The sequence below is a fragment of the Chaetodon auriga genome, chromosome 21, assembly GCF_051107435.1.
Source record: "Chaetodon auriga isolate fChaAug3 chromosome 21, fChaAug3.hap1, whole genome shotgun sequence".
In the NCBI taxonomy this organism is placed as follows: Eukaryota; Metazoa; Chordata; class Actinopteri; order Chaetodontiformes; family Chaetodontidae; genus Chaetodon; species Chaetodon auriga.
This window is the reverse complement of record NC_135094.1, coordinates 17,387,747-17,402,177: the sequence shown is the minus strand read 5'-3', so window position 1 is coordinate 17,402,177 and position 14,431 is coordinate 17,387,747. Positions and strand designations below refer to the sequence as shown.

The following is a 14,431-nucleotide window of genomic DNA, read 5'->3' as shown; positions in this document are numbered from 1 at the left end:
CAACACAGCGAGCTATTTTCATAATGACAGGAAGGCATTACGGTGGTTCGCGAATCAGCTTTTATCCATTTGGTTACCTGGGTGCTGTTTACCTGTGGGGGAGGATCTCTCAGACATTGGTGAGATAGCAGGGGAGTGTTACTGTGGCAGGCCTTGTGCAACATCAAAGAGCCCTCTCTGTGAACCATGTGTTTAACCCCCCCCCTTCACTCTAACATATGTCATTACAACTCTCCTTGTGTGTTTTTTTCACCCAGGAACTCCTGATTCGTTCTCTCAGCTGCTCACCTGCCCGTACTGCGCACGTGGCTACAAGCGTTACAGCTCTCTAAAGGAGCACATTAAGTACCGGCACGAGAAGACCGAAGAGAGCTTCAGCTGCCCGGAGTGCAGCTACAGCTTTGCATACCGCGCTCAACTGGAGAGGCATATGACAGTCCACAAGGGCGGACGGGATCAGGTAAGAACTGACTGACGAACTAGTCAGGACTGGACACTGACAAAACATTCTGCTGAGAGAGTAAAATCTCCCATTCCACTATCTTCTAATGTTCAAGACTTTCAATTATTTTTTTCTTTCTTCTGTCTTTTTTTTTATTTTTTTATCCTCTTAGTGCTATAAGTTGTAAGTAAAAATCCAGTTTTAACAAACTTCCCTTTATTGGATTCAAATGTTTAATGCAGCCAGCTGATTTGTGAATCCTTGAATTCTCTTTGAAGAGCATACCACTGCTCTGGTATTATAATGAATAAGTATACTCATTAACATGAACAATTTGCAATATTGAAACCTTGTAGGTAAAAACTAAGTCTAAAATCACAATTGTGCATATTTTTAAAAACGATTTCTTTATTTATATTCTCTGCTTCAGTGTAATATTCTAATATTGGCATGCATCAGTCTACATTTTCTTCAGTGTGACTGGATTAATCATAATTGGTTTCAGTAGCATACTACCTCTGTAGTGCTGTAGTAATTCTTAATTATGCAGACATAGAAGGTTAGCCCTGTTTCTTCAGCTGCTCGCTTCCAAACATGATAAATAAACATGAGCTTTTGCCCCCGATTGATTAATGACATTGTGACATGAATTAGTAGCAGTTCAAAGGTTGTGTTTTCATTGTGTATCTCACTCCATGTCCCCTCTCCCCTCATCTGACAGAGACACATCACACAGTCGGGAGGCAATCGTAAATTCAAGTGCACTGAATGTGGCAAAGCATTTAAATACAAGCATCATCTGAAGGAGCACCTACGCATCCACAGCGGTGAGTGGACAACCCCTGTCACCATGGCAGCGCTGTGTGTGTGTGTGCGTGCGCGTGAGACGCTGTAGTGTGTACATCATTGCCGTGATTATCTGCTGGCCACAGATGTTTCAGTGTCCACTGAACTACTATTTATGTTTTATTTATGTTTGAGCCAATTGCCTGTATTTAGATATCCTTCATCGTGTTTCAGTCTATTGTGTGCTCTTCCTTAATGTGCTATAATTGTGTTTCTTTTGGCATTATGGGACAGCAATTAGAGAAGGGCATTTCCCAATGGTGCCATTACATCAGCGTTTAAGCATCATTGAAATGCATTAGAGCTTTTTCCTGCCATACTGCTCATAGCCTAGCATGCTCATTTAGCTTGATTCACTAATGGAAATCTGTCCCCCCCCCACCCCACCCTCCTTTCTATCTGTCTCTCTGTCATACATGTTGTGGTTTTATTCAGGAGAGAAACCTTATGAGTGCTCCAACTGCAAGAAGCGGTTCTCCCACTCAGGCTCATACAGCTCCCACATCAGCAGTAAGAAATGCATCAGCGTCATCTCAGTTAACGGCAGACCACGCTTAGGGAACGCCAAAAGCCAGACCCAGGGTCCATCACCGGTGCTGCCCACGTCGCCCTCAGTCCTCCGCACCCAGATTAGAGAGAAGCTGGAGCACAGCAAGCCCCTGCAGGAGCAGCTGCCCCTCAACCAGATCAAGACTGAGCCTGTGGACTACGAGTACAAGCCGACGGTGATAACATCCCCAACTGTGACCGGCATGAACGGTGGGATTTTCAATGGTGCTGCGGCTCCTCTGCAGGGCACAGTACAGGCCGTGGTCCTGCCCACCGTGGGGCTGGTGTCGCCCATTAGCATCAACCTGGCAGACCTGCAGAATGCTCTGAAAGTGGCAGTGGACGGTAACGTCATTCGCCAGGTACTGGAAAGCAATGCCAAAGGCCAGGGACAGGTGAACTCGGGTTTAACCACTGGAACTCTCCATGCCCCGCAGCAGCAACTCATCTCAGCCATCAGTCTGCCTATTGTAGGCCAGGATGGAAATGCAAAAATCATTATAAACTACAGTTTGGACCCCAACCAGGGCCAGCTGACAGCGCAAAACCTGAAGAAAGAGTCTGAGCCTAACTCACCAGCTCAGACCACCACTGACACGTTCAAGTCCCAGAAACTCCCAGAAGATCTGACCATCAAAGGCACCAGGCCCAAAGAGACTGAAGAAAAAGAGGAAAAGACCACTAAAACTTGTCTCCTGTGTGATAACTGTCCCGGTGGGCTGGAAGCGCTCCATGCCCTCAAGCACTGCAAGACAGATGGTCTCAGGCTGAACGGAGCAGGCCTAGATAAGTCTGAGTCTGCTGTTGCTGCCCTGCTGTCAGAGGGAGGACTCTGCCACCAGCCCAAAAACCTCTTGTCCCTGCTCAAGGCCTACTTTGCCTTAAATGCAGAGCCCACCAAGGACGAGCTGGCCAAGATATCTGACTCGGTCAGCCTGCCGATCCATGTGGTTAAGAAGTGGTTTGACAAAATGCAGGAGGGCCAGATATCACTGGGTGCCCCAACACCTCCCTCAGAGGAAGAGGACACCTGTGAAGCTAACAGTGTAGTGTCTCTGGTCCCAGGGAAGGACACGGCCAATATGAGCCCATCTGTGACCCAAGATAGCCCAACAGAAGCCACCCCAGCAGAGGTCAACGGCACTGACAGGTCACCAGCCTCCCCCTCGCCACTAAACCTGACAGCTGGGGGTCCCGTCCCAGCCCAGCCTCCCCAGAGCACTGAGGGACCCCTAGACCTGTCGCTGCCAAAGCCAGCCAGAGAGGAAGTGGAGAGAGTGGTGGCTAAAGGCCGCGTTTACCCCTCCCCTTCCTCTGGCTCTACCAATGTGGATGAACCCCTAAACTTAACTTGCACAAAGAAAGAGGCATCGCCACTCTCAGCCATGGGCGCCAGCCCCATCGCAATGTACGCCAGCCAGACAAGTGCCAAACCCCTCGACATTGTGACCACAATGCAATGCCTAAGGGCACTTGCCACTAACAACAAACAGACTATCCTGATCCCCCAGCTGGCTTACACCTATACCACTACAGCAAACAGCCCTGCCGGGACTGAGACGCAGGAAACCATCCACCTCAACGGACTGAAGGTACGTCACCCAATTTTTCTGAAATACACTTATTTCTTAAGGAGAAGATAAAAACCATTCTTGTATCTGCATGCTACAGATCAGCCTAGACTTCTTTGTTCAATTCATACACGTACTAAAGCGTAAAAACATGTTGTGGTTTTATGGGTGGTTGTGAGCTGGACTTTGTCACCATGATAGTTTTCTCATCACTGTTAGTTTACCTGGCAACTAGTGGCTAATCCAAACAAGATGTAATGTGTTGATTAGTCACATTTAGAGGGGCTGGTAGGCAGATTTTGTTACCTTCAGACAGAGCCAAGCTAGCTGTTTCCAGTCTTTGTGCTGAGCTGAGTGACGGCTGATAGCTCTATAGTAAATGCTCAGATATGAGAGTGGTGACTCATGCCAAGATAGCTTAGAAGCATATTTTCCATTTTAAACTATTGCTTTAATCCATTCTCTCAGTACTCCTCAGTTACCGTGTGGCCAGCTGTATACAAGTGAGGAAAGTTATTTTTAAATTTTCACGGCTTTTTTAGCTTCCTGAGCATTTCAGAGTTAGTTTTTCTTCCTCTGGTTTCACTGGAGGTCAGCCACAGCAAACAGGTTTGACTCTAAAACTCTTAACATGCATTTGGAGAGGCGAGTGGATTGGAATCAAGTTGGCTTTTCGCTTTTTGGAGTGATCAGTCAAACCCTTCAGTCCAGATCATTACTTCTTATTGTTAAAAACTATGAGAACATGATAGATAGTGTGAAACCATCCAAAGTCTAATCAATAAGTCATATATAGAAATGTCAGAATTCACTGCTTTGTAAAAATGATAGCCCTTAATAGTTCTTCATTGTGCAGACACGTAATGGGCCTGTAATGATGGATGTAGATCTCACTGGGTGTGTGAGTGATCTTCCAGGGCTGTCACCAAGAGGACTGTGCTGCACTTTACTGCAGAGCCCCTATTGATCTGCGGGAATCTGTTTAAACGGCACACCTCTGCCTGCCTCATTGATTTATTGTTGTTGTATTATACTTTCGTGTTAAGTGGATTGGCATAGACCTGCCTTGTAAAAAAGAGCCCCGTGTATATATCTTTAATATTGCCTCACAACATCTTTCAGTGCATCAGTGGATGAGTTTTAGCAGCCCAGGGACAGGAAACAACTGTAGGTGTGCTCATGAGAACACTGTGGTTGTGCTTTGGGCCAAGGCAAAGATTGGTTGGACGGTTTTTTTGCTCTCTCATAACCTGAAAAGTCAGAGTGATGTTAACTTCACCTCCAGAGACAGCTATGAGTAGGATATGACACAGTGTCATTTCCTGTAGTGCACACACACAAGTTGTTAACTTGTTCTGAGTAATTGTCTCTTTGCTGTAGAACACACAGGAAAAACCACACTTTGAAATTCCCACCGACACGTCTGTGATTTGTCATATTCTCCAGGAGGAGAAGCAGGACACGGGCTCAGAGGGCGTGTCCACCGTGGAGGAGCAGAACGACTCCGACTCGGGCCCTCAGAGGAAGAAGATGAAGAAGACGGACAGCGGCATGTACGCCTGCGACCTGTGCGACAAGATCTTCCAGAAGAGCAGCTCGCTGCTGAGACACAAATACGAACACACAGGTAAATACAAAGTTCCCAGGCCTACACACAAACACAGCCAACAAAAAACAAAACTACCGGAACTTGTCTCACCACCACTCACTGTTGGGTCCTGGGAAAGATGAGTCAGAGTGCGAGCGAACGGGGATTTTGAGCTACAGCGTAAAGAAGGGTGGACACCCCCATTCCAGCAGGTATTACTCAACACGCACAGAAGAGGTCTGAGAATTTCTTTCCGCCAACTCCCCACCTCTGCACTGCCAGCTTCTCATGTGAAGCACCAAATGTTGCAAGAAGCGAGCTCTGGTAGTGATTTGGATCGCTCCGAGATGATGATTCTGTGGCCAAGTGCAGGTCAGCGCTCTCAGAGACGGGTTTTTTTTTTGTTTTTTTTTTTTCTTTATTGCTCTGATACCTGGCTTTCAACCACAGTTTTCAGCTCCAAATGACCTCATCCTAGGTGAAACTCGCCGTTCCCTGCCTGGATAAAGTTTCCTTGAAGGTTTTTCGAGCACGATTGTTGTGATTTTGTTGTATTGTTTTGAAATGTTCTCCTTGGATACATTGATGACAGATACTGTTATGGGCCTCTCAACCTTGTGGGGGGATTCACTGCGATTGCACCGCGGTGTTTATTGTTTTCCCCCCCGTGTCTGTGCTTTTTTTACTCAACAGCATTTTCATTTTTCTTAAACAGAGATGTTGATGCATACTTATTTTCTCTTTCTCTGCAGGGAAGCGACCTCACGAGTGCGGCATCTGCAGCAAGGCCTTCAAACACAAACACCACTTGATCGAACACATGAGGCTCCACTCGGGGGAGAAGCCGTACCAGTGCGACAAGTGCGGCAAGCGCTTCTCCCACTCGGGCTCCTACTCGCAGCACATGAACCACCGCTACTCCTACTGCAAGAAGGAGACGCAGAGCCAAGGCGGAGGCCGGGAGAGCCCCGAGGAGGACGGCGAGGCCCAGGCCGAGATGGAGGCCCTGGCCCGGGTGCAGGGGCGGCACCTGGCCCCCTCCCAGCTAGACTCGGACGAGCGAGGGAGCAGCACCAGAGAGGATGAGGAGAGTGAGGAGGAGGAGGAGGAGGAGGAAGGTGTAGTGGACATGGATGACATCCAGGTGGTGCAGATAGGTGATGAAGGAGGGGATGAGGAGGAGGAGGAGGAAGAGAGGAATGAGGAGGAGATAGAGCGAGTACTGGTGGAGGGAGGAGAAGAGGAGAAGACAGAGATAGACATGAAGGAGGAAGAAGAGGAAGCTGACACAAGGCAGGAGGAGGAGCTCAGGAGCATTCAGGAAGAGGAGGACGTCAAGATGGAGGAAGAGGAGGCGATGGATACAGAAGAAGGGGTGACGGAAGAGGGGAAAGCAGAGGGGGAGGCCACAGAAGAGAGCGGAGGCGAAACAAACAGGAACGCTGTTTCTGAAGACTAGAACCAGACGCCGCAGGAGAAAGGAGATATTGACTAAAAGAGGAATCAGACTCCTCCATGAGACACAATCAGATTCCTCCTCTCGCCCGGCAGAGGAAGAACACAGGAGGTGATGTCTGGTCACTCTGACAGTTCGTTTCAGTTCACTACTGTGTAGAAATCCAGGTGTGCCTGAAAAAAAATACTCGTGACTTTTCCACAGGAGAACGATTTCTCACTGTTAGAAAAACCCATTTGTAAAGAAAACGATGAAGACAAACACAAATTTTAACAAACGAAGGAAATGCATTATACAGACTTTGGAAGCTAGAGCCGACACGTTTTAGATAATGTTTTATTACTAAAACACCTTGGGTCATTTCTTTTTATCAGTGTTACTAATTTTATCACTCATATTTTAACCTTTAAAAGCTGTACAGTTGGGAGATATTTCTATACCTTTTTATTGCCAATGAACAAAAAAAAAGTCAGTATTTTATTAAGTTGGAAGGAAAATAAGAAAAATCCTGTGCACTACAAGTGGCTTGGTTTACCTATGGATTGAACAGTTGAGTTGTGTTGTCTACCCTTCAGTATTACCGCACTAGATGTACCACGCCATCACGCTAGCAGATGTTAGCATAACATGTCTTTTTGGTGTTCTTTTGATTGGATTGTGAGCCTTAAGAAGAAGAAGAACAACGGAGAGCAGACGGGTCTCTTCGGTCATTATTTGCTTTTAGACACATCAGTGTCCAAGTTTCTTTACAAATCAGTGTTTCATAAGAATAGTTTGACATTCTGGGAAATTTCATTTCTTTTATTGGTGAGAGTCAGATGAGAGGGTTGGTACCACTCCCATATGTTAGATGTACAGCCAGCAGCTGCTCAGCTTAGCTTAGCATAGCATGAATGAAGGACAGACAGGGGGAAACAGCTGTTGAATCCAAAGCTGCTAAAGCTAACAGTTATTTCCTGCTCACCTGCTGCTCCACACTGCAGTGCAGAAGGTGGCAGTAATGCATGCCAGACTATTTCTGACTTCCACACCGTGCCAGGCTAGCCGTTTCCTCCTGTAGTATTTATGCTAAACTCAGCTAACCACCTCCTGGCTGCAGCTTCACATTCACCGGACAGGTGTGAGAGCGGTATCAACCTTCCGTCTAACTCCCAGCGAGAAAGCAAATAAAGTGCATTTTCCCGAAATGTTGAACTGTTGCTTTAAATGTTCAGAGCGAGCAGAAAGGGGATGTAGAAAACTGTCTGACCCTCCCTATACCTACCCCCCACTCCGAGCCATATGCAAAAAAAAAAAAAAAAAAATCCAACTAAAACAATAGAAACATGCATATCAAAAGTGCCATTGAATATTGCTGGTGAAGCTTAGCAGCTATGATCAGGTATTGCCGGGTCCCAGATAAACCAATTAAGCCGGAATACTGTTGACTTTGGCTCGCCACCACACCTGAGAGAGCAGAGTTAGCCTACCACGTAATCATGTATCATAGATTTTAGATAAATTGCTTTTATTTCTAATCTGAGCGGCTAAAAGAACTACAATGCACATGTTTTCTAATGGATGATGATGAAGTATGATTTCTAATTGTTAACTGTGTCCTGCCTTTTCAAAGCTTATTCAGTGCACTTGTTTAACACACCATGAAACGCTCAGATGTCTCTTCAGGTAACAAAATGTAGGCAAATATGAATCCCAGGAGTTTAATTCAATGATGTTTTTACCTGTCAGTATTATTATTATTTTTTTTTGTCTCTTATGTTGGTTGTATGTTCTGTTTCAGTGTGTGTACTGTATGTTTTCAGTAATGGCAGTATTATCCCCACCCCCAAGGAGATGGGTATGTCTGTTTAGTCATAGAGAACTTTTATATTTATGTGTCTTATTTTTTATATTTCTTTATGGTTATTTATTACACTATGTAGTGTACAATACTGTAGTTTGTATTAATACGATAATATATTTTAGTATGGAAAAAAAAGATTCAAAGGCAAATAACTACAAGCCTGGAAAAATGAGACTCCAGCATACTGAAGTATGTTTTTCGAACAAACAAAATGAGGTTTTTCCTTGGGAAAAAAAAAGAAACTCGCACCCTGCAAGCCTGAAAATTGGAACCTGTGACCTCTCTGCATCCATTCTCATGTTAGTTTAGTTTTCTTTCCCCTCTCTAATATGAAGCTACTGAACTTTTGAAAACTAATAGTATGTCTAATAGCATGAGTGTGTGCCGTTTTGTTGAAGGATTGTCCTTAACCACACAACCTGTCCTTTTTGCCAAGCCAAAATAATATTGACGTATGTTCTTATGTTTTTATTTGTGCCAATTTGTTACTTTATATGTCAGTGTCAAGACCATGCCTACTTTTATATGCCCCTCCCCTTTAACACCCTCATCTTTTTTATAGTGATTGTTTTTTGTTTGTTCTCTCTCTTTTTTTTTTTTTTTTTTTTGTTCATTTTTTTATGACTCCCCATCTCACAATAAACTACATCAATTACAAGCTGCTGGGTTTGTCATGATATTGTTATTGAGAGTTTTAAAATCACACAATAATATGCTTCGCTCACACCGTAATGTTCAAGTAAATATTATCCCGTGAGGAGCTGCCTCAAAAGCGTCAAAGGAGAGGAAAAAAGATTCAGAACGGAACTGAAATATTTAACCTGAATGTGCTGTGTCCCACACATCGTTTCACCAGCCTCATTTCAGGAGTTTTTCTCCAGCTGTAAAAGATGGGTAAATACAATGAACACTCATATGGAGTCTAACAGGTAGTTAGACCTCTGCAGGCTCTACAACTTCATCATAATGTCACTATGCAAGATAGTGTAGATGTCTTTGTGAATGATTTTTTGATGACCTGAATATATATTTGTTCATGCATATCTCTTATAACATATCAAACATACAAACAGTATGTTTGGTCTAATAACTGCTGTATGCTCATTTCTGTATGACTGTCACCAAATTTGCAACCCCACTTTATGGGAAAGATGAGAGAGAATCATTTTCTAAACTTGGCTTCGTTTAAAAAATAAAAAAAAAGTAAAAAAGTAAAATAAGGTCAAAGTTAAAAAAAATAAAGAAGGCTTTGTTTGATTTCGCAGAGGTTTATGCAGTAATGCAGTCTGTGAGGCCCCAAACACTGATGAAATATAGAAGGCTTAAAGAAATCGTTTGACATTTTGGGAAAAGTGCTTTTTTTTTTTGCTCATAGATCAATAGTATGTTAAATATGAAGCTACAGCCAGCAGCCAGTTAGCTTAGCATAAAGACTGGAGGGCCTCCAGCAAGTGACTGCGCCTGGCCAAGAAACTGGTCTGGCCTGGTCTGGTGCATAAACCTCCCCATGATCAGAGCCAGGCAGCTGGTTAACTAAACTAGTGGTCAAGCATTTCCTGGTAAGCTCAGCCAATCAGCTGCCAGCTTCTTATTTAGCAGGAGAGGTGCATCAATCTTGTCATCTAACACTCATTAAGAAAGCAAATACTGTCAAGTTTCTCTTTTAAACTAAACTCCAGTATTTGAATATATGAATAAAGGAGGTGAACACACCCCTCAGTGATCAGTCAGACCCCCCCCCCCCCCCCCAAACCACCCACCTCTGCCTAGCAGCCCAGCCCAAGGTCAACCCTATTGATCCAGATTGGGTTTCCAGGAGGGTCGACTGCCCCCCCTCACCCCCAGCCCCTCCACCAGCATGAATTAGTAATGGAATGGACTAAAAATCCATAGTCTGTTGAGGAGCTGAAAATGATACAAAAGCTGCTGAACATATTTGATAGTTCTCTCCCTCTGTCTCTCTCATGGTTTGTGTCTTCCCAGAAGCACAGACTCATTCTGCTTCCAAAGGAGGGTTTTTAGGGGGGGGCAGTTTCAGGAAAGTCCTTAAGTCTCAAGAAGGTGCTGCTGATATGGTGTCTTTGTTTTAAGGGAAAAGCAATAATTCAGCCTGCGTCTGCCTCTCTTAGTCTGCGGATGGAGCAGGAGCAGTCTATCGTACAACTGTAACTACCTGAGGTTGCAGGGGAGTGTGTTTATACGTGTGTGATGGGGGACTGTGTGACAGAGAAGGTTTGACCCTGCCATCATGCTGAGAGGGCCCCCAGAGACACTTGGAAGAGGGGGGTTGGTGGTGGAATAATGCTTTATAGGACAGCTCGCGCCATAACATTACTGTGTCAAACTGCTCCAACAGCATCTTGTAATTGTCCCTATTATAAATGTCTTTAGCAGTGGTCACAGCAGCGACGAGGCACCGCTCTGAAACTCCAGAAAGGTCAAAGAGTGTGTAGCCTGTGGCTGCATGTTGAGGATGCCGGCCTGTTTTACAGGCTTTCAGCGCAATCCAGGACTTAAAGCCAAGATATTGCCATATGTTCTGCTGGGCTCAGCATTTCAAAGGAAAATTGAAAAGCTATAACTGCTAAGAGGATATGGAGTGCTCTTGCCAATAATGGTGCAAAACCCTGATGAAGTATCATGGCTGCCGGGACTCTGACACCGAGCCAAACCCAGGGGGCTGAAGCTCCCCGGGGAAATTTAGAGAAAAGCCAGGAGGAGGAGGAGGAAAGAAAAGCCTGCGCTCAGGAAATAGCAGTCACTTAAATATCATGTTCATTTACTCAACCACTAAATAGTAGAATGTACATAGATACATTATGTGTCTGTGCGTGTGTGTGTAGCTGTGTGTATATGTGTAAAGGGGCAGGTTAATATGCCACCTCACGTGACAAATTGCCGTTTCAGAGCTCCATTTTTAACACAGCGGTCAGCGCAGGCTCATACATAACTGAAAATCAATTTATTTACCTACAGTATATAACCATAGAGGAAAGCATCTGAAGCATAGTGCCGGTCTCTACGGTGCCAAGAGAACAATTACAGTCACAATCAAAAAAGAAACTCCACACACATTTTATAACTAAATCATCATGCAGCGAAATCTGTTTTACGGGTGTTTGAATATTAGAATATTAGAGTGGATGGCATGACTTATATATAATAAGAAATGCAGCTTATCAGTGGTTTTTAATCAAGGCTGGAATGAAGCGGTTATTCTCAACAATCAGTGGCTTTCTTATTGATTTGATTTCTTATTGATTCGATTATTGATCAATGAAGCGTCCGCAGCTCTAGCACACAGCATATGCACGAGTTCCTTTGATATGTGGGCATGAATATAATGCATAGCATGAGATAACAAAGCATAGAGCCTAAGATCATAAAACATAATGTACCACCACATAACAGGAAACATAAGAATGCATGGCATAACATATTATATTATGTTTATGTTCTATTCAACAAAGAATAACTTTAAAAAGCATTACATAATGCAGCATGTGTGCATATTATGCAATAAAAGCCTAACATAATATTTAAAAGCATGGCATGATTTAACAAAAGAAGTTATATTAAGTTTGATGTTATTTTATGCTTTTTTATGTCATGAAACAAAGTCTGATCTAACAAAACAAGCTTAACATCACATTGTTAGGCAATCCTCAAAAGAGATGTTGAGCAAAAAAAGGATTTTTTATAAACTCTGAAAGTTTTGAAAGGCGACTCTTTGCCCTTAGTCTTCCTGCTTCCTTTGATTTTAAGAATTGATCTGCAACAGATGCACGCATGTACAAAACACAAGTGTGTGTCCAACTGCAGTGGTCAAAGGACTCCAGGGTCAGCAGCGGAGGAGGTCAGTGAGAACATCCTTGTCTGTGTGTTTTTAGTGTGTGTGTGCACCAAAGGGTTGATTGGATTGTCATTGCGCTGTATTTAGCTCGTACCTTAAACATCTCCCCGGAGAATTACCCTTCAGCCACAGTAATATGAAACCAATCGTTAACCATGTTGAGATCCACTAAGGTTTTAGGTGTCCTTGTTTTGCAGGGAGTCATTATCCTGAATCCTGGTCACCTTTTACCAATCACTTCAATCACACATGAAGCTTCACTTCTCCCAAGCACATATACACACAGAGAGAGAGAGACACACACACACACACAAAGCCCTGTGCACACATCTTTCTTCTCTTGCCTTGCAGCTGAATCCTATTACAGTGTTTCTCAGAGATAAGCCCTGGTGAAATCTATCTATAAATGAAATTTATGCATCATCGTTTAAGCTTGTAATTGCTTAGAGACTCTATTCATTTTATTAGACAGCGTATCTTCTCCATTGCTGAAGTGAATGTGTTAGTAACTGTGTTATTTTGTCCCCCTTTGTGCAGTTTGGTTTTGCTTTGTAATAAGGACAATGACTTGATGCCTTTACGTGCAAACTCTCTCTCACTTTCTCCCTCCATCACACACAAACACACGCACACACACACACACACACACACACACACACACACACACACACACACACACTCGCGTATATTTAGCATTAATGCTCAGGCACTTTCATGCTTTCTTTTCAGGGTGAGGTTCAGGGCTGACTTTCACCACTTCCCCTCCTCGTTACCACATCGGGACTCGAGTTGCGCTAGAAAAACACCAGCGCAACCACAATCACCTCACAACCTCTGCTTCCACACAAACACACACACACACACACACACACACACACAGCGCAAACCAGCCAGTGTTTGCAGGTACGGCCGGCCCTCCCACACTGCTGGGACAACATGGAGCAGTTCTCAGTCATGACTAGAATAACAAGGAGCTGCAGAGAATTCAATTAAATGGTCTGCTCTTTGAAAAGCTACCACCCACCTGCCTGCACACAAACATACACACACTGCACTATGCTGTAAGTAACACACCTCCACCCAACTACCCACTCTTGAATGCTTTGGTCCTCCCACACACACAGGAAAGCATGCATGAACACACACACACACACAAATATCCATTACTCCTCTGTCCTGTGTCCTGCATGTGTGTGTGTGTGTGTGCACGCGCTGTGTAATCCCATTGTCCCGGCCTCCTTAGAGAAGCCTGGACCTTCAAGTGCTGCCTCCAAAGTTGCCACCTGATTGGCTGCTGGAGGTCAGTGGATAAGCTCATAAAAAGGTGTGACATCTCTTTACACTCCCCTAAATGTTCACCTTTTTGTCCTCACAGGGCCCGTGTGCTACAAGGACTACATCTGAGCGCCGGCGTGTCGCTCGCTTAGCGACGTCTGTTGAAGCGAACGAGACAAACGTCCTCTCTGCTGTGACCAAACTACATATTCTGCTTCTCTCCTCCTGGCTGCTCTCATTCCCGCTCACTACAGAGGAGATGATGCCGCTGCTGCTCGTGACGTTGAGCTCAGTCCTCATCTGAGACTTTCTCATGTGTTTCTGATGAAGAAAAGAGAAGAAGAAAACAGCTTCACTTCTTCTTTTCATTATCGCCATTCTATCTAACAGACATCCTCTTCCTCCTCCTCCTCCTGCTCAGCTGTTGGCTCGGAGGATAACTCTCTGTTCATGTTTTGAAAAATGGATATTGAAACACTGAGATTCAGGAAGGCCTATCTTAAAAAATATGCTCCAGCACACTGGAAATCCAGCAGCAGCCTTTTGTTTGGAAGTGAAGAACTGAACGACCTCAACAGCTGAAGACAGCAACAATTGCCCAGCATCAAGGACGTCACTGAAATAATCTCTCCCATGAAGAGTCCCCTCTAAGTCAACACCATCAGACTCGACTCACAGTGTGAGCGTGCAGAGGTGTTGTTCTGGGGTGACTGTGCGGCTGTTTGCATTTCTATTTATAGGACTTCAGGTATGACAGCAAATGTGATCTGAACAATCTGCTGAACTGAAAACGGATAAACCAATCAGCTTGATGCACGGGGCCACAAACGGCACAGTGAGGAGTGCACATTGGCTCCTTTGCAAGTTTCTATGGTCAACCACAGAGACATATACACCACCGAAATTCTCATAAACCAGAGAGACATTCTGAAGCTCCGGTAAGACGTGTGGTCTTCTGTATATACATTCAGCTGGTTGGTCGAAAACCTTGACAAATAATGAATGAAT

General features: G+C 44.5%; 1 protein-coding gene across 1 annotated transcript in view; it reads left to right on the top strand.

Moving 5' to 3' along the window:
- zeb1b (zinc finger E-box binding homeobox 1b) overlaps window positions 1-7,737 on the top strand; it is a 46,916-nt gene extending 39,179 nt beyond the window's left edge. The window contains exons 4-8 of the mRNA XM_076761616.1: window positions 258-460; window positions 1,164-1,269; window positions 1,724-3,429; window positions 4,855-5,035; window positions 5,749-7,737. Coding sequence (XP_076617731.1) covers window positions 258-460; window positions 1,164-1,269; window positions 1,724-3,429; window positions 4,855-5,035; window positions 5,749-6,455 — 2,903 coding nt within the window. The 3' untranslated portion in view covers window positions 6,456-7,737. The remainder of the gene's footprint in view (window positions 1-257; window positions 461-1,163; window positions 1,270-1,723; window positions 3,430-4,854; window positions 5,036-5,748) is intronic.
- Window positions 7,738-14,431: the final 6,694 nt, after the last annotated feature.